General features: G+C 67.3%; 1 protein-coding gene across 2 annotated transcripts in view; it reads right to left on the bottom strand.

The window, feature by feature from the left end:
- Positions 1-20,061, bottom strand: part of RARA (retinoic acid receptor alpha) — a 49,026-nt gene that overhangs the window by 17,008 nt on the left and 11,957 nt on the right. Inside the window, exon 1 of one of the 2 annotated variants that reach the window (XM_039516902.1) lies at positions 4,763-5,436. The exons of the other annotated variant lie outside the window; for it this stretch is intronic. Within the exon in view, the coding sequence (XP_039372836.1) occupies positions 4,763-4,931 (169 nt within the window). The 5' untranslated portion in view covers positions 4,932-5,436. Of the gene's footprint in view, positions 1-4,762; positions 5,437-20,061 lie in introns of those variants that run through there. 2 annotated transcript variants of the gene reach the window in all.

Genomic DNA, 20,061 nt, shown 5'->3' with positions numbered 1-20,061 from the left:
TGAGACGCGGGAGGGGGAGAAACGCTCTGGCCCAGCTGAGAGCCGCGGGAGCTCGGTGGGGCTCGTGTGCCAGGGCAGCGCCCAGCACAATGGGCACAAGGCACCTCCCGGTGCTGGCACAACGGCCGTGACAGCTACGTTACGCCCCCCTCCCCAGCATTCAGACCCAGCCTGCGGGGGGCGTATCGGCCCAGGCCAGTTACACGCTGGGACCCCTGCAGTGCTGCCACCCGGTGGGAGAGACCCAGAACAGACCCAGGAAGGGCAAGGTCAGAGCACCCGTCCCCTGCTGGGAACCCACCACGCGCCCTTCCATCCGCCCCCCCCCCCCCACCCAGCACCCTCCGGCCCCGTACGGACTCCACGCCCCTTTGCCCACCACGGCAGGAGCACCGCCAGATCACACGCAGCGCCGGATCCACCCCCCGCCACCCACTGTATCACATCTACCCTCCCACTGCGCCGGATCCACCCCACCTCAGCAGGTCACACACACACCCCCAGGCTCTAGGGACGGGGTCAGGGACAGCAGCACCCCCAAATCAAGAGAGAAAGACGCCTGATCCGATTTGGGGTCCTGGGAGCTGCGGCTCCCTGAACCAGCCATCAATGCCCAGAGAAAAGGCAGGCGAGCATGGGTGCAGGGTGCAGACCCCTCGAGGAGGGGGACAGGCACCAGCTCGGGGCGGGGTCCCCAGCCCGCCTGGAGAAGACACTCCCTGCGGGGATGGGGAATGTAACAGCGGTTCAAAGCGTCTCTAGCAGCACTCGGGGCCAGAGAGTTACTGGTTGGACACATTCCCCCCCACCAAATTGGGGAAAAAAGTCGACTGTTCAGAACATTTTCATGACCTGAAAAATTACTCGGCTTGGGTCAATTAACACGTTTTGTTTTGATTTTGGCCGTTGTCAGGGGGTGTTTCAGAAACTACAATTAGCTCCCAGTGCTAAGCAGAAAACCAGAATTTTTCATTTAAAAAGCAGTCGAAATGGCTCTTTTCACAATTTCAAAACCCTTTTTCTCTCCCTGCAAGTTTTTAGCGTTAAACCCAGGAAGAACTCGTGGGAACCGGCCCGTAGCCAAGCGCTTGGTTTCCATGAACTGGCGCTGCCCAGCGACAAACGTCCGGCGGAAGAGTCTCAACCAGCCGCAGGAATCCGAGCGGGGCTCCCGCAGGAGAATCGCCTGCCCCCATGGCCTCTCCCCCACGCCCCCGGACAGGCCCCAGGGCCATGCCCCAGTCTGACCCGTCCCTGACTAGAAATCAGCTGGCTCCTGGCTCCCAGGGGCTGAGAGGCATAGCCCCTCCCCCTCACGGCCCCCAGCAACAGCGCAGGGGGGATCGGGGAAGCCCCCCCCATGCCTGGACCAACAGGCTAAGAGAGGCTCTGGATTTGGCATGTTAATCGCTGCCAGGGCAGGGCACCCCTAGTGCCAATGGGAGAACCCAGGAGCTGCCATCCCCGCTCAGCTGGGCACCCCAGGCTCCTCGCCGAGCAGCCAGGATTCTGCCACCACCTCGGGTCCAATGCCCGGAGCGGCCCCAGGGCTGAGCGCCAGGCTACTCCACACCTGTCCGGCACAGGGCACCGGGCTGCCAGAGACCAGGCACCGGGACAGACGGAGCCTATTCCCCAGTAGGCTCTGAATCCATGTCCCCCCTCCCCCCGCAGTTATTAGATGGGGCTAATTCGCGTCGCCCGGCACCCGCCCCACCACCAGCAGCCCCCAGCTGCCACCGCAGGCAGTAGCCTCCAGCCTCCCGATCCCAGCCTAGGCTTCCCAGAGCAGGACCAGCGGCGCACATCCCACATGCACCCCAGGGAGCCCCCACGCACCCGGCCCGGGCCAGCCGAGATCAGGGCACCAGGGCAGAGCTCCCAGTGCCAGGGAGGTGACTGACCGCGAGCCGTGGGTGACCGGTGCCAACTCACCCTTCCAAACCAGCATCCTATTCCCTGCACCCGCAGGCGCCTGAAAATAAACCCAGTCGGCCCCAGGCTCCGGGGCGCAGCTGAGGCCCCCCCAGGGCCCAGCCCGGGGCCTTTCACAACACCTGGGGGGGGCAAAAGGGCAGCCCCCCTCCACCCTCTGCACACAAACCTTTTAGAAGCTTTAAGTCAAAAAACCAACAAGCCGCCCAAGCAGCTTCCTCCACCCCCCTGACAAAGGCCCCGGAGGAGGGTCCTGTTGACTCCCTGATAAGAGCAAAAGGTCAAAGGGCCCCACAGACAATGGCAAAAAGGGACTTTGTTCTCTGGAGATTGGGCCCGGGTGGGGGCAGGGCGAGGGGGAGGCAGCTGCCAGACCAGGAGGGCAGGCAGGGCCCGGGGGAGATGGGCAGGGCACGGGGGAGGCGGGTGCCAGACCAGGAGGGCAGGCAGGGCCCGGGGGAGATGGGCAGGGCACGGGGGAGGCGGGTGCCAGACCAGGAGGGCAGGCAGGGCACGGGGGAGATGGGCAGGGCACGGGGGAGGCGGGTGCCAGACCAGGAGGGCAGGCAGGGCCCGGGGGAGATGGGCAGGGCACGGGAGATGGGCAGGGCACGGGGCGGGTGCCTGACCTGGCGGGCAGGCTGGGCCCGGGGGAGTGGGGCAGGGCACGGGGGCGGCGGGTGCCAGACCAGGAGGGCAGGCAGGGCACGGGGGAGATGGGCTGGGGCCAGGGGACGCGGGTGCCAGACCAGGAGGGCAGGCAGGGCCCGGGGGAGATGGGCAGGGCACGGGGGAGGCGGGTGCCAGACCAGGAGGGCAGGCAGGGCACGGGGGAGATGGGCTGGGGCACGGGGGAGATGGGCAGGGCACGGGGGAGGCGGGTGCCAGACCAGGAGGGCAGGCAGGGCCCGGGGGAGATGGGCAGGGCACAGGGGAGGCGGGTGCCAGACCAGGAGGGCAGGCAGGGCACGGGGGAGATGGGCTGGGGCCAGGGGAGATGGGCAGGGCACGGGGGAGGTGGGTGCCAGACCAGGAGGGCAGGCAGGGCACGGGGGAGATGGGCTGGGGCCAGGGGAGATGGGCAGGGCACAGGGGACGCGGGCGCCAGACCAGAAGGGCAGGCAGGGCCCGGGGAGCTTTCATTGACCAGGCTGGTTCGGGTGGCAGCTAACAGCTCCGATGCCAGGCAGGGGCTCAGACGACACTTCGGTCCCCCCCATCCCTGCCCCTCGCGGACCCCCCAGCTCAGGTTGCCGCCCTGAGACTGCTCTGCCCGCCCTCCTGCACGGCCTGGGGAAGGGGGGAGGCGACTGGCCGCCCGCCCCAGAAGCCAGCATCCCGGGGGGGTCACTCTGGTAGGAGGGTGAAAGTCCTGGAGAGCCGGCGCGCCAGGCAAGGACTTTCCCCCAGCATGGCGCCGGCTGTTGTTTTCATCCAGACCCAGCATCCCCTGGGGAGCGGGGCAGGGCAGCTCCTTCTGCGGGGAGGGCCCCAGAGCCCCTCCCAGAGGAAAAACCTACAAACAGCTGAGAGGCGGGGTGGGGCAGCGCCTTCGCCCTGCATCCAGCCCGGTGCGGGGGGGGGGGATTGTTCAAACTGCTGCTGGATCCCCCAAGGCCGGGTCTCTCCCTCGCTAACGGGCCGACGGGTCTGAGCCCAGCTCCGCTGCTGGACCGGACGCAGACGCACCAGGCCCAGAACCCGGCCCCTGATCTCCCCAGGCAGGACCCCCTCCCCCGCCCGAGATGGGGCGCGCGTCTCTCCTGTTTCGCTGGGATCCCAGCTGGCCTGTTCCGGGGGCTGAGCCGGGTGCTAACCCACTGCTTTCCACGCTGCCCAGGCTGCATTTCCACCCCCCCCCCCCCGGAAAAACACACACACGCCCCATTCCAAGCCTCCTCCTGCCTGGCGCTGGGAAAACAGCCTTACAACTCCCTGCTTCTCAACTGTGCCTTGACCCCACGTGCTCCAAAGGGGCCCGGGGCAGATCCTGGGGGGCTGCCTGGGGGCAGGGCGCCCTGGCTGCCCCACACTGCAGATCGCCTGCCGGGGGCGGGGGGTCTCTGCTCCCCCAGGCCCAGGAGGGGCAGAGACCTGATGTGCTTTGGCATCCTGGGCCCGGGGTCCACCCACACATCGGAGGGGCTGGGGGGGGGGGGGAAATGCGCTCAGCTCCCCGGCTGTCCTTCGGGAAACGGGGCAGCCAGGCTCTTCCTGCGAGGCCTGGGATGTGAGCAGGTATTTGGGGGGCTTTCCAGGAAACGGTGACACCCCCCCCCGGAGCTCCCCCCCGCTTGGATAAAGCCACAGCGAACTATTTAGTTAATTGGATTTGCTCAGAGAGATAATCAGGGCAGTAAATCCCCCCCCAGGCGCTGCTCACCCCCTCCACACCCCGGGCCAGGGCGCAGCTTTTCACCCAGGGGCTCTGCCCAGCACCCCCGTGCCCGCGCCCCCGCCAGCTGCCTGCCCAGGCGAGGGAGGGAGGGAGGGAGGCGGCGGACGAGAACTAGGCCAGGGGCTGCTTATGGCGACGCAGCGCGGGGCATTAGCCGGAGCCGCAGCCGGAGGGATGTGCGGCGGCAGGAGCCGCAGAGGCCCGGCGGGGGGAAGCCCGTTCCCGGCCCAGCCCTTGGACTCCGGCCGGATTTCAGGAGGCTGCTCCCAGCCAGGAGCCGAGTCGAATTCCGGCCCGACCCCCAGGGCTGCACCCCGCTCCCCTGGCGCACGGCGGGCTCCGGTCCGGTCCGGGCGGCCCCTGGGCCAGCAAGCCAAGGGGGTGGCAGGCCTGGTAGGGCTCAGCACCGAACCCAGGCACGATACCTACAGTGGCTGGAGCTGCTCCAGGGCTGGCTCCGGAGCGGGGGCCCGTACGGGGCGGGGGGGCCGATCCCTTTGTCCTGGAGCAGGCAGGCGCGGGGCGGGCTGTAAAAATCCATCATGAGGAAGGGGTTGGGGCTGGGGTTGAGCCCGGCTACGTCCACACTCTCGTACATCTTCCCGGGGCGCCGGGTCACGCACCAGCCCAGGCACTCAGCTCCCACGCAGGGGCCATCGGGGGCCCCGGGCCCCGCTCGCCGCACTCCGAAAACCACCCCTGGGGCCCGGGCCCCGCAGCGTCCGACGGGGGCTCCCCCAGCCCGGGACCGGCCCCAAATCCACGGCGAGGGGCGCTGGGAACAACCCCCCCAGCCGGGGTTCCTCAGACGTGCGCGCAGCAGCTGCTTCTCCGGCTAGGAGCCCATCGCGCCGTGCGCTCCCGGGGGAGCGGCAGCCTCCAGCCGCCGCCTCCCGCCCCCGATCGGCTGCAGGCTGAGCACCGCGCGGGGCAGCAGGGTCGTTCCCGGCCCGGCGGGGCCTCCCGGGCGGAGCAGGCAGTGTCCAGGGGGCCCCTCCCGGGCTCGGCCGCCCCCACCGCGCTGCGCCCCCGGAGAGCCGGGCTGCGGCCGGCGCGCGTCTGCTCTGCGCGGAGCCGCGGCTGAAAATCCCTCCTGCCACGCGGCGCCTCCCAGCGGCCTTAACCCCTTGGCTGCCTGCGCCGGGCGGCAGCGGAGCGCGCCCGGCCGCTGCGCCGCCCCCCGGCCCGGCCCCGGGGCGCCCCTCGCCGGAAGGGCCTTTTCCGGCGCGGCAGCGCCCGGCTCATTTGCCTAATGGGATGCGGCTGAACTCCGGCTGAACCCGCGGCAAGCGCCTCACCTCCCCGTGACCCCCGCGCCGGGCCCCGCCGCCCCCAGCTCGTCCCCCGGGCCTGGGACCCACCCGCGTACAGCGCCGTGCGCGCCCCGCGGTCCTGGTCCACACGCGCTAGGCCCTGATCCCCCGCACACACCCGCACTTTTACAGGCCCCGCTCCGAGGCGCTCACACCTACCGCTGCCCCAGCGCTTGCAAGCTTATAATTACCGCCCCCCCCCCTTACATCACACAACATAACACAGCCTAGCTCCTCCCCAGCACTTTCCCTCCTCACTGTGTTTCTCCTCAGACCCCCTGAGCAGTGGGCCCAGGACTGTTGGCCTCACTGGACAGAGGGGAAACTGAGGCACGCAGAGGCTAAGCCACACTGGGAGGCTGTGGAAATGTTGGGAATTAGGCCCAGACCTTCCCCATCCCAGGCTCGCGGCTGAACCACATCGTGCCTGCCCACCACCTGGATTCACCCCGTCTCACTCTCCCATTAATAGGTGTGACACCCCCAGGTGCGTCCGAGCCCCCAGCCCCGCCCGCAGCGGCCCGAGAGCAGACGCCAGCGCCCAGCGCAGGATCGGGGCAGCCGCTATTCACAGGGGATGGGACACCGCCGGGCTCAGCTTTTCTGCCTGGTTTGTATTAAGGTAGCACCCGGTGCCCCCGTCCTGCCAGGACCCCCGGGGGCCGGGCTCTGCAAACACCCGCCAGACAGTCCCTGCCCCGGGAGCTTACAGGCAACGGAAGGGGGTAAGCGCCGGCGCTGGGTCCCGGGCCGGTTCCTGCAAGCGGCGGTGATGGAGGGGGTGGACAGTCCAGCCCTGCCCTGCCTCCAGCAATACAAGGTAGAGAGCGAATTCCTTCTGGGGACAGACATACACCCCTCCCCCCATGACATTATTTCCCCCGATTTGTGCAGCCCCTGCCCCTGGCCATCCCCCTGCCCCCGTATAACCCTGTTGCTCAGCCCATCCACACCCGAGCGCCACCATTACCCCGACCGACCCCCGGTGTCGGGGAAGTGGATTAACTCGCTGCCGGGAGATGCTCTCCCCTCGGCAATGTCTTTGCTGAGCCCTAGAGCAGAGAAGCTGCACCCGTCCAGCGCTGCCCAGGGAAGAGACTCGACCCCAGGCTAGGCAATAAGTCCGGGGCAGAGACGAGAACCCAGGAGTCCTGGCTCTGCCCCTCCCCCCCCCCGCCGTTGCACCCCGCCATCCCACACACATCGACTGCGGCAATGCAGAAAACAAAACCCTTTGCAAGCTACAACCTGCCCTCTCCCCCATTTCCAAGCCAGGCCGGGCGGCGGGCGCCTGGGTCTCGCTACCATCTGCAGAAAGCAGCCACCAGCCCACCTTGGCATCTCCGGTCCTTGCCCAGCCTAGGTGGAACCCCTCCCCCGAGCTGGCCACGCTTTCCTCGAGGAGCAGTTCACAGGGGGTGACCACTGGGAGAGGATGGAGAATCCTGCTCCGAGCCTCAGGGGCAATGCAGGCTCCTTAAACCGCAAGTTCAAATCCTGCCAGGCTCCGCTCGGCTGCCCCACGCCGCAGCCCAGCGACGTGTGCCGCCCGGCGAGTCTTGGAACACCACGGAGATGTCACCATTTTTACCAGCACGGGGCGCCCCCACCGAGATCAGGACAGACACAGCCCCTGCCTCAAAGAGCTTCCATCGAAAGAGACAAAGGGCAGGAGGCGAAACCGAGTCACAAAGAGGGGAAAGGACTTGGGTAGGGCCAGGGGCAGAGCCCAGAACTCCTGGGTCCCTGGCTAGCACCTGACGCAGTGCTCACCCCAGCGGCCTCTTCCCCCTCGACTCTGAGGATCACGGTAGGAAAGGTCTCTCCAGGAGACCAGCTGCTCACCCTGCACCAGAACTGGAGCTGGGGGTCAGTGGGGAAGCAAGACAGGCCGTGATATTAGCAGCGGGATCTCGCCCCCTTCCCCACAGCGCCCCATGCAGCCCCCCGGGCCGGCTGGGCTTCCAGAACTGGTCCAGGGCCAGATTCCAGCACGTCCCAGGCAGCAGAGCAGGACGACACCCAATCCCAGCCCCTCACTCCCAGCCCTCCTGGAGGAAACCGGCAGGACGCCAGGCCCACGGGATGGCACCACCCGCTGGGCAGTTTCCTCGGGATTCCCCCCACCCAAGCAGCCGGGCCTGATGTGAGGGCTGCAGGATCGGGCCTGTCAGTTGCCTGAGGCGCGGCAGCCCAGCCACGTCTCCCCCCTTCGCTCAGGGGGGGAGGGGCTCACCGTGGTGCCAGCGTCTCACACGTCTGGTTGGAGACCCTGGGGCTTTGTCACCAGCTCTGGGGGCTTCGCTGGACGTGCGAGCTGCGATCGCATTGCCATGGGGTGCCACGAAACCCCCCCTCCTTCCGAGGAGCAGGGGCCTGCGGGAATGCAGCTGAGATACACAACCTGACAAGGGCCTCTGTGGCGGGCACCGGGGGGGGGACACTCCCACTTTCCACCCCACTCCCCTTAACAGAACAATGCCCCCCCCGCAGTGACCCAGCCCAGAGAGGGGGCAGGATGGGCTGCAAAGCCCCCCCAAAGGTCAGAGAGACACGACCTGACTTCAGTGCCAGCCCCCCCATCACTGCCCCCCCCCCCAACGCCTCCTGGTTAGTTGCCAGCTCACAAAGGAACCTGCTGAGTCCTGGGGGTTTAGCACCCGGGCAGGGCCCGGTGGCCTCCTGCAGGCTCGGCTCAGCTGAGTGAAAGAAACCACGTCCCCTTGGCCTTATCTGCATGGGACAGAGCTGGGCCTCCCATGCCCCCTTCCCCCGCTGGCCTAAAAAGTGAACAGTTGGGTTGAGCAGGCTGCCCCCGAAACCCTGGGGCCTGTGAGAGGGAGGGAGGGAGGGAGCAGCGCCTGGTTAAATAATAATAGAAAGTCAAAGGCTCTGCTTAGCCAGCAGGTTTCTGAACAAAAGCCCAGCGGTCCTCCAACTTCCTGCAGCGAACATGACAAATGTCGGCTTCCACTCGCTCACCGGGCCTGGAACGAAAGCCGGCTTCAAACGCCCGCCCGCCCGGCCTGCGCTAGGAATGCTTCTCCTTGGGGGGAGACCCCCAGCCCCTCGCCTCCCCCCACACACCCCCTTGGGGGGAGACCCCCAGCCCCCTGCCCCTACACACACACACACCCCTCGCCTCCCCACACTCCCTGGGAGACCCCAGCCCCGCCCCTACACACACACACCCTTGGGGGGAGACCCCCAGCCCCCGCCCCTACACACACACACACACCCTTGGGGGGAGACCCCCAGCCCCCTGCCCCTACACACACACACCCCTTGGGGGGAGACCCACAGCCCCTCGCCTCCCACACACCCCTTGGGAAAGACCCCAGCCCCGCCCCTACACACACACACACCCCTTGGGGAAGACCCCAGCCCTTCCTCCCTACACACACACACACCCTTGGGAGACCCCAGCCCCCGCCCTACACACACACCCTTGGGGGGAAGACCCCCAGCCCCCGCCCCTACACACACACACACACGCACCCTTGGGGGGAGACCCACACCCCCCACCCCTACACACACACCCACCAATCTCTCCCCCTTGCACGCCTGCGCGCAGCCGCTGCCCATTTCGGGCCCTGGGTTCGGGAGTCCTTCCCCAGCCCCCGACAACAGGAAAAGTGAGTTAAAATTGTGTTCAAGATTTCACCGCGAAAGCCAAGCTGAACAGGGCCAGGGCCAGCCAGCCCACAGCAAAGCCCCGGGCCTGGCCCCTCGCACCCAGGGCTCGGGAAGGCGGCGGGGGTGGGGGTGCTCCCTAGTGCACACACGGCCCGTCCCCCGGAAGCCCCACTGCACTCCAGGAGGCAGCTCTCGGAAACCCCAGCTGCAGGGGCACTGGCAGGTTCGGGTTTGGTTTTTTCTGAAGTAATTGGTGATTTTTAGGGGCCCAACTTGAGGCAGCAGGAGCTTGATTATTCATGGGGCTGGTGCTCGGCCCTTTGCCAGGGGCCTGGAGCTGGCACCCCCCCCCCCACCAGAGGCACCCATGACCACTCATCGCTCGGGAAAATCGTGGGCCCCTTGTTTACTCTGTCCCCAGCTCCCCCCCGAGTCCCGGCAGCCTGCCAAGCAGGGTCAGACGATGCCACCCTCATGGACCCCAGCCTGCGGCTTGTGCCAATGCTCCAGTTGCAGCTGCCAAGCCAGCCCAGGGAGGAGGAAGGGGTCGCTCAGCCTGAGCACAGGGGCAGAATCCGGCATCCAGGTTTCTGCCTCGGAGATGAGCATCAATCTGGGTTACGCAACCCTCCCGGCCACATAATCCCAGAGCCCCAACTCGCGGAGCCGGACCCAGACCCGGAAGGGCTGCTAGAAACCTGCCTTGTGCAGTCACGGCTCAGAAACCAGGCCGCAGGCCCGCCCCCTTTCTCACCATAACCACACTGAGCCAGGCAGGCCACAGCAGCGCAGGGCAGGGCTGGGCTGGGCTGGGCTGATTTCTTAATCACTCTGCACCGTCATCCCTGCTCCCAAGCAAGGGCCCTGGAATTCGCTGGGCTCTCCTCGCCACCCAGGGAAACCCGCTAACTGCCGGGAACGACGCAAACCCACAGGCTCCAACCAGAGCCACCCCAAACCTGCAATTTGCTAATCACACCCCAGTGCGATGGTGCAAAACCTGCTCGCACGCGCCATGCAAATGCCTCTAACGCAGAGGGCCAGGTCCCAGCTGCTAGCTGCTCTACCCTGCATCTGCCTGGAGAGCCGCCTGGTCAGAGCCCGGGAATCCCTGCGGAGACTGAGGGCATTTTCCATAAAGCACTTACCATGGAGCACGGGAACGCACTCCCCCGGCTGGCCACACGCACACACACATGTGCACACACACAAACGTCTCTTCCCAAAATAAAACCACTAGCCCCCTCCCTCCCTCCCCATAGTGTTTAATCTGGAACCTGACCCTGGACGTGTGAAACATGGTGAGAAAACATTTCTCCGGTTCTCGCCCGGCTGTTAGTCATGCAGTGCCTGGTGCAAAGGCAGGCTGAGCAGAAGGGGGCTTGGCTGGGGAAGGAGAGCAGAGAAGAATGGAATAACTCTGGACTCCGTGCTCTGGGGCAGGCAGGAAAGCTGGGATCCCGCAGGCAATGAGCCTTAAGGCCCCGTGCAAAGCGCCCGCCCCGGTGCAGAGCCCTGGGTTCAGCACTGGCCCAGAGCGTCCCCCCCCCCCCCCCCCCGGTGCATTCAGACCCGCCCGGTATCGCTCCTGCTCTCGCACCCGCAACACGGTGCCAAGGCCAACGTCGCCAAAGAGGGGCTCTGCTGACGGGGCCTGCGCAGGCCCCGGCTGGCCTGGTGCTGGGCGGCTCCAGCCCTGGGCGCAGGGGGCAAAACACGGCCCCTGGCCAAACCCAGGGCACAAGCTGCCCACCCCCACCTGGCGTTCAAAAACGGTACCAGTCGTCTAGTCTCTCATCACAACGCCTGCGATTGGCTGCCTCAAGTCAGGTGGGGTGTTTCCATTCCCTGATTGGATGGCAAAGGAGGGGGACTCAGCCTCATTTGCATTATACATGGGGTCGGCTTCAAGGACTTTTTCTAGTCGAAAATGCTTGGAAGAAGAACTGGAAGTTTTCTGATGGGAAAGTTCCTGCTTTGCCGTTTGCAATCACCTTTCGGCTCGAACATTCAGCTACTTACAGCCGAAGAATGAACCGCGCTCCGACCCATCACAACCACAACCAGCGCCGGTGACCCAGAGCAAAGATTTGTGAGATTTTCACTTTTCCCCCTGATCTGGGACAGAAAAATCATTCGATGAATTGAAAACGTTGGCAGGCCAGGGAAACTGTTCCTACGTGTGAGCTCACGCGGGCTGGAGGCTGCCAGGGCAGCTGCTTTCACGCTTTCACTCTCTGAAGCCGTTGCCCGCTGCTGTGCCCAGTACCACGGGCAGCTGCTACCCAGGGACAGTCTCCAAAGCACGGAGCACCCACCCCAAGGGAGATCAGCACCCGCCGGCCCGAGGGCTTTGGAGAATCCGGCCGCTCATGGAGCGGGAGCAAAGACTTTCGGACCAGTGTGGGCCCAGCGAGGCGGCACGTGGCAATGACTAAGCAGAGCCTGTCGGCTTTTTAGCCGTAACGTGGCGGGATCAGAGCCCTGGGCCGGTGCCTTCCCAGCAGCACAGCCCAGCAAGCCGCTATTTCAAGCGGGCAGATCCCCGGTGACCGGCCCCAGCAGACGGACAGAGATGGTTTCTCCTACAGGCTGGGCCAGGCCAGGTGTGGGAGTTGTGACTGTTAGCACTGGCTGAGGTTCTCGCTTGCCTGCAGCTCAGCTGGTCCCCCCCCCGCTCCCTCTTCGCTGTAACAAGCACTAGCAGACAAGACCCCCCACCCCAGTAGCACCCGCTGGTCTGAACAAGGGCCCCCAGCCCGCTCCTGCCACCTTTGGAGAGATGGCTCCCGCGAGTGGCAGCCCAGCGGGGCTGTGCCCAGAGCCCACCCTGAGCAACCAGAGGGGATCCCCAGAGAGAAGGGGACACCCCCACCCAGCCCCAGGAAAGGCAGGTGTTCCTGAGCAGGGCAGGTCACCGGAGTGTAACATCCAGCTGGTCCCCACCTCCGACCACCCTCAAACGCCCCCTGAATTCCCCAGGAGAGTCTGCAACTTCGCCTCCAAGACCCCCCCTCCCCCCCGATCTAACCCCGGGGAACCGGTCAGCAGAACGCCCTGTCCCCTTCCCCTCGCTGCAGGCAGGGCCATTGTCCTGCGCTATTCAGCTCCCTCCCTTCCCTTGCTCGGCTTTTGTTTCCCCCTGCGGCTCCCCCCACCCCCGAAGGGGATCATTTATCCCGCTGGGCAGGGCCTTTTCGAGAGGCACATTGCAGGCTCTCCCCAAACCCGCCCGTGACAGGATGATGGAGCAGCAGCCTCGTTAATGGGCTTTCCCATCCGCCGGCGGTGCAGCCGGGCGCTCGTTAATCTCCCCGCCCCGGCAAAGGGGGGGTGCGGAGAGAAAGGGCAGCGCAAGGGAGTCCTGGCGGGTGCAGCCCGGTTCTCCCCACCCCCGCAATGATTATTAACCGGGGTAGTTATGGTAGCACCGGGGGGCTCGGGTCCTGCCGCAGAGCTCGCCGGCTGGGCACAGGCCGGCGTGGGTAACCAGCACAAGGACGGCGCAGCGCGAGGCCGTGCAGCCCTTGGGGGCACACCGGTCTCGCCAGCCCAGGCCGTGCCAGGCTCCCTGCTGGCGTTCCTCGGGCGAGCCGGACGCGCCCAGCTCTGCTGCTGGACAAACCCTGGAGTGCCCGGGCAAGCAGCCAGCTGCAGGCTGAGCTCCGTGAGTTCTGGGCTGCGGTCGGCTCGGAGATCAGCTCCAGACTAACCCGCGCAGAGGCGCTGGCCCGGCAGCTCGGCACGTGGGCCGGCCCCACGGTGACATGGGCCTGGGCTGTTCCCTCGGGGAAGAGACCCGATGGGGCCGCAGCCCTGTCCAGCCTGCCCGTGTTGGGTCCCGCCGCGGCTGGGAGCATGGTACGGAGGGGAGCCGATCCTCTGGACAGCCGTTACCCACCAGCGCCCCCCCCCCCCATCATCACACTCAGATATTCCTCCGGGCAGGGGTCTGTGGGGTCTTCCACCCCGTGCCCAGCCCACCCCACCCCACCTACGATGGGCCGGGGGACATTTCAAACACAGCAGCTGCATGGTACCTTCCCCCCACACACACCGCGTGAGGCTGGCCTGGGGTAATTTAAATAAACCGCTAAACAAACACACACGGCTCCCTCAGCCCTAATTTATGGGGCTGCCAACATCCCACTGAAAGACACAAGCACCCCTCCCCCACCTCTTCTCAAAATCACCGCACTTAGCGAGGGTCCCCCCATAATCACAGCCACGTGCATGTGGGGAAGGGAAACTGAGGCACAGAGCAGGGAAATAATTGGCCCATGGTCACCCAACAGGTCAGTGGCAGAGCCAGGAATAGAACCCAGGTGTCCTGGCCCCCCAGCCATGCCCTACCCTGCCCAGGGACCAGCTCAGCCCCCCGACAGGGTGCCCAGCGCTCCAGGGGGCTGACACTCCCTGGGATGAGCAGACGGCCTCAGCCAAGGCCTGAGCCATCTCGAGGCAGCCCCCCCCCCAACAGGGAGGGATGGGGGGCAAACGACCTGAACCTGCCCTTTAAACAGAGGGGAAATGTCAAGTGATTTTGCTAAGAGCCAGCTAATGGGGGGGGGGGTATTTGGGGATGGACTACAGATCCCAGCATGCAGCACTCCCCCCACATCCTGGCCCAGTGCATGCTGGGAACTGTAGTCTCTGCAGCCAGGCCCAGGCACAGCTTTGCTGGGAGCACTGGTGGATGTGGTGCCATAAGGAGCCCAGCATGCACCCCCGCCCCGAAGCAGGCAGGGCTCCCCATGCCCGGGGCCCCACATGGGGCAGCAGCGGTGGGCACAGAGCCCACAGCACCGGGGGACCATGCCGGGGCACAGGGAATGGAGGGCTGCCCCATAGCCAGAGGGGCTGGGGGCTAACCCCTGGTGCCCCCGCAGTGGACATTTAAACCTGCCCCCCCAGACCCCATGGCTGCCCCCAGCGGGTTGCACCATGAAGCTGGCCGGATGCGCGGGGCCGGGACACAACAGCTCCTCCCAAGGGCCCAGGCCGCCCCAGCCGCAGGGAATCTCACCCTGGGGTGGGAGGGGATGGGGCTACGGAGGTGAGTGCCCCCCCCCGCGCAGGAGGGGCAGGACTCCCCCCCCTCCCCCGCCACCAGGGCAGGGGCTTTGGCGCGAACGCTGCTGAACACGGCAGATGCGCCATCGGGTCACACATGGGCAGGGCGGGTGGAGCCAGCGGGGGTGATGGGGGCGGGGGCTGGCTGGGACCACCGAGCAGTTAAAGGGCGGCAGCTCCCCCCAAGGCGGGAGCAGGGGGGCACCCCAGCCCCAGCCCCGGCACTGGCCAGCAGCACCAGCCCAGACAAAGGTCAGGGATCATTTCCATCCGGCTGTCGGCTCGCATTACCGAGAGGAGAGCCCCCCACAGCCCCCCGGCCAGGGAGGTCAGGCCCCAGCTCTGCCACCCTCCATGGGGCCTCAGACATGTCACCTCCCTGCCTGGGGCCTCAGTTTCCCTGCCAGGGAGCTGTAAATGTCCCAACCCCCCACCCCGCCCCCCGCCAGCGGTGCTCACGCCCCCTCCTGGCACATCCGGGAGGCTGCAGCTTCACCCTCGCGCAGCGCCCGGGCAGACGGCCCCACCCCACCCCTTCCCTTCCCTTCCCGAGAAACCCACAACGCCGCAAGCTCTTGTGGCAACCGGACTGGGGGGCAGGGTGGGGGGAAGTCGCCCTCCAGGGCGGGCAGCAGAGAGCCCAGGGCTCAGGGAAGGCAGCTCTTGGCTGGGCACTGCCGGGGTGGGGGTCCCCCCCCCAGCTCTGTGCAACCCAGGTTCAGTTCCCCTTTTCTGGGGGCCACTTACGAAATTGCAGAAACCAGGTCACAGGAACCTGCCAACGCCCCTGCCTGGGAGCAGCCCGGGCAGGAGGTTCCCAGAGCGGCAGGGCCCGGGCGGGAGATGCTGGGAGCGTCCGGCCAGCCCCTGTGGCACGGTGCCCCCCGCCCCCACTCACCGCAGCCCCCCGGACTGTCCTGCCCGTATCCTCAGAGCCCTGGGGCAGCCGGCACACAGGTCTCACGCAGGCCGGGGGCTCGGCCACCAGGACCAGGACTCCTGGGTTCTACTCCCAGGTCTGCCACCCACTGCCTGTGTGACCTTGGGCAAGGCCCTGCCCCCTCTGTGCCTCAGTTTCCCCCCCAGGGGTGGAAGAGTTGCCAGGTGGGGTGGGGGCTCCGGGAGCTGTGGCAGGCCCTCAGGACAGAAACTGGGCTGGATTTCGGTGCCTTTCCCATCCAGCCGGAGACAGAGCTGCTCAGCCCGGGATCCCTGGAGGCAGGTGGGGCAGGGAGTGGCTGGCCCTGGGGGGTTACGAGTCATTCAGCCTCCCCTCCCCCGGGCCAGGCCGGCATGCAGCCAGCACCCCCCCTCCCCCCGGGCCAGGCCGGCATGCAGCCAGCACCCCCCCACCCCCGGGGCGCTGGCAGCGGGAAGTGATACGGCTGGAATCCGATTTCCTGCCCCGTCACTCAGAGTGGGGACAAAGCCCTGAGACCCCCCAGGCCGGATCTGGTGCCGGCAGCTCCCCCCAGCCCTGAAAGGGTCATGGAGACAACCCCCCCCACACACACACCTCCCGCCGACACACTGATATCGAGACGCCAGTGGCTGAGCCGGGCAAAGAGCTTAGCGGGGGGGGCCCTCGCTCTGTGTCCACGCGGCACCTGACACGATGGGGGGGCCGCAGCACCCAGCACAAGAGGCCCCCATCTCAGCCAGGGCAGAGGGGTCGGAGCTGGGGGCTTTGCTCTGAGCTGTGCCCCTGGGGCGGGAGGGGCTTGGGGGGCCTGGCTCAGGGAAGCTGCGGGCAGGGGGTGGGCAGCTCTGTCACCCACCCAAGGACAGAACAAACCCAGAGGCTGCCAAGCCAGCGGCAGCTGCAGCACATCTGGCACAGCTGGGCCGTGGGGGAACAACCACGCACCAGGAACACAGGATGTGCCAGGTCATGTTGGGGCTTATATCGGGGGGGGGGGGGGCGGACACCACAAAGGGACAGCTGCTTAACCACCCCCACCACCACCACCTCCCTGCTCCGGGGGGAGAGCGCGGCTGGGCCATACGAGGCTGGCACAACGCCCCAGACCTGGGCGCAAGGGAGAGGGTTAAGGCCCAGGAATGGGAGGCAGGAGTCCTGGGGTCCTGCCCCGCTGGAAAGTGCCACATGGGGGTAGCATGTGCTCCGCCTACAAATTAGTGTAGGTCCTACCTAAACATGGATCCTCCCTCCCCACCAAGCTTCCTTGGAAATCAAGTGTTTTGTCACCCAGAGACAGGGCCTGTGGCACCGGGCACTGCCCAGACCCAACCAGGACCAGGGGCCCCCATGGCGACACTGTGAGTCAGCCCCCCAGTGTAAATATACAAAGGACGGGGGGGAAACTGAGGCACTGCATGTGAAAGGGACTTGGCCAAGGTCACAGGGCAGGTAGTGGCAGAGCCAGGGACAGAAAGAACCCAGGAGTCCTGACTCCCAGCCCCCCACAAAACCACAGGAGCCTACGGTGTCCGGCCTGCCCCGAACAGGCTAGGGCCCTTATTTCAGTGGGGCCGGAGCTCCTGCCTGGCCCCTGGAGCCTCCCCCAAGCTCCAGGGGCCCCAAGGTTACAGGCCACTCGCAGCCTTCAGCTAAGCAAAGCCCAGCGGTGCCCAGCCCTCAGGTGCCAGGGGAGCTCGACGCCGGCCGCGGGCAGCAGCACCAGGCACCAGATGCCAAGGACCCAGGAGCAGCCGCAGGAAAGGGGCTTCACCCCTGCACCCCACAACCGCCCGCCCGGCCGAACGTGGGGTGACGCGGAGGCAGCTGGCATCGGCGATAGAGGCGCCCGCCCCCCAGTGCCCTGGCTCGGCGCCGAGCCTGCGTGGGACACACAGCGGCACCGCCCACGGCCCCAGGTGGCCTGGTTAAAGCAACTGCATGAAATATTCAGCCCTCCCTTTCAGCGGCACATTAATAGTGCAGGGCCTGGAGGGGAGTGGGGGGGGGGGCACGTTCAGAGAGCTTCCTCCCCCCCGCCCCATGGGTGCCCGTGCTGCCAGCCGGGCCTGCCAGGAGAGCCGCCCAGAGCCCCACACCCGGCCGGAGCAAGCAGCCCCCTCCCCCCAGCACCTTCCAACGGCTCCTGTGCCCACAAATGAACCCGCAGGCTCATGGGGGAAAGCCCCAGCCCCCAGCACGGGGGGGTCTGGGCGCACACTGTGGCCAGGCGCTAGGACTCCGCCGGCCAGACCCCACAACAGGAACGCGACGAGCCCTGCGCCTGCACCCCAAGGCTCCGCATTCAGAGCCCACAAAGCTCCTGCCCCGGCCTTGGGGTGGGGGGCGGCGTGTGGCCCCTGCCTGCACCTCTGCTCACTGCCCCCCCCCAAGAGCACTTCCCAAAGCACATTAGGGGGTGGGGGCACCGGAACGATCCCTGCTGCACAGCGCAGGGCAGCAGAGCTGGGACTAGGATCCAGGAGTCCTGTCCCCACCCCCCGACCCACGACCGGGCTGGGCGCTGGCCGCGGAGAGGCAGCCGCACTCCAATTCGGGCCCCCCCGCGGGGGGGTTGATTCTCCGGGCCGGGTGATGAACGAGCCTGTCAGGGTCAATCGCAGCCGCAGCCGAGAGGCCGATTCCATTTGTCACTTTCCCTGAGCCGCAGCTCGGGGGCCGGGGCCGGACAAAGGGCCCATTAATAACCCGGCCAGGCCCGGGGCGCCGGAATTTCACCCCATCCCCCGCCCCGGCGAGCCGCTCGGTCGAACCCCCCCGTGCAACAATGGGGGAGGGGCATCGCTCGGGAAATCACACGAGGGGCAGTGGAGAGAGCTGGGGTCAAAGCCAGGCCCAAGAACAGAATGGGGGTGTGGGGACCCAGCATGGGGGAGGGGCACCGGCAGAGCTGGGGGGGGAGCACAGTGCTGGTGTATCGGGGCTGCAGGTCGGGAGTGAGGGGCACCGGTAGAGCTGGGGGCAGCGCTGGCGTAGCAGGGGCTGCGGGTCGGGAGTGAGGGGCACCGGTAGAGCTGGGCGGGGGGCGGGAGCCCAGCGCTGGCATAGCAGGGGTTGCAGGTCAGGAGTGAGGGGCACCGGCAGAGCTGGGAGGGGAGCGCAGTGCTGGCGTATCGGGGCTGCAGGTCGGGAGTGAGGGGCACCGGTAGAGCTGGGGCGGGAGCCCAGCGCTGGCGTGAGCCCAGCGCTGGGCATCGGGCTGCAGGTCGGGAGTGAGGGGCACCGGTAGAGCTGGGGGGCGGGAGCCCAGCGCTGGCGTAGCAGGGGCTGCAGGTCGGGAGTGAGGGGCACCGGCAGAGTGGGGCGGGGGGGAGAGAAATAGGTCAGCTGACATCCGAATCCCACTGGAGCAGGGTCCGTCCCGGGGGCGCTGCCTGGCCTGTTCCCAACCCCCCCCTTGGGAGTGGGGGACAGTTTGCAGCCTTAGGATGGAACTTCAAAGAGGGGAGTGGGGACCCCCGCCGCCCCCATCCCAGTGCCACACACTGATCAGGAAATTAAAGTGCGGCCACGCAGGCAGCCCCCCCAGAGAGCGGGTCCCAGCAGGCCTCCTTGGACCCCCCGGCCCCCATTTCCCCAGGGGGCTCTGCAGTGACTAAGCCAGGGAGCTGGGGCCTGGCCCCCCAGAGAAGTGGGGCGTGGGGGACTGAGACGAGCAGGACTCCTTTGCAAGTGCTCACACGATGGATGGGGAAACTGAGGCAGGGGTCTCCCATTCCATGGCAGAGTGGGGATTAGGACCCAGGAAGGGGGATCTGGCTGGGGGCGGGGGGCCCGCAGGCAGGAAGGGGACCTGTCAGACACAGCTCCCCCCTGGGCATGACAGGCTCACGGGGGCAGGCAGGAGGATAATTCCCAGCTGGGCGGCTGCCGGGGGCAGTTACTGCCTCTCCGCCAGTGGCTCTAATTAACCCCCCCCCACGGCCGCAGGCAGGGACACCCCCAGGCCGGCCGGGGGCTGGCAGTGCCCAACCCCCTGCAGACAGCCCAGGGGAGGGGGCCTGGAGGTCTGGCAGGGAGGGGATCAATAGCAGGGGTGGGGGCAGGTCCCCCCAGGGCAGCCCCCCAGCTCCCGCCACCATGGACAGGCTGTGAGAGCGTGAGCCCCTGGGGGCTGCCCAGGGGGGGCTCAGAGTGCCCGGCGCGGGGGGGGGCTCAGAGTGCCCGGCGCGGGGGCTCAGAGTGCCCGGCGCGGGGGCGCAGCGTGCCCGGCGCGGGGGGGCTCAGAGTGCCCGGCGCGGGGGGGCTCAGAGTGCCCGGCGCGGGGGGGCCCCCCTCGCAGGCCGAGCGCGGTTTACCCGGCGGGCGCTGCTGCGAGTCTATTTATAACCCAGCTGCCGGCGGGCGCTGCCCAGAGCTGGATCGCAAGGGACCGACGTGCCAGGGGGCCCCAGTGCTGCCACCGCCTGCCCCCGGGCTGCCAACACCTGGCACGGCGCCAGCACCCGGGCGGGGACCGACAGAGACCACCCAGTGCCCCCGCCCCACGGAGCCAATCCAGCCCCCGCAGTACCCCCACCCCACGGAGCCGACCCTCCCCCAGTGCCCCGCCCCACGGAGCCGACCCAGGGTCCCGTCCCCGCAGTGCCCCGCCCCACGGAGCCGACCCAGGGTCCCCCCCAGTGCCCCGCCCCACAGAGCCGACCCTGGCCCCTCCCGCAGTGCCCCCGCCCCACGGAGCTGACCCAGCACCCCCGACCGGACGGTGCCCCTCACCCCCCCACCCCGTCTGTAACACTGGCCAGTATCCGTTGCTCAAACGAAGG

The sequence above is a fragment of the Mauremys reevesii genome, linkage group 27 (genome assembly GCF_016161935.1).
Source record: "Mauremys reevesii isolate NIE-2019 linkage group 27, ASM1616193v1, whole genome shotgun sequence".
Taxonomy (NCBI): domain Eukaryota; kingdom Metazoa; phylum Chordata; order Testudines; family Geoemydidae; genus Mauremys; species Mauremys reevesii.
Note: the sequence above shows the minus strand (reverse complement) of the source record. Positions and strands in the feature narration are given on the sequence as shown.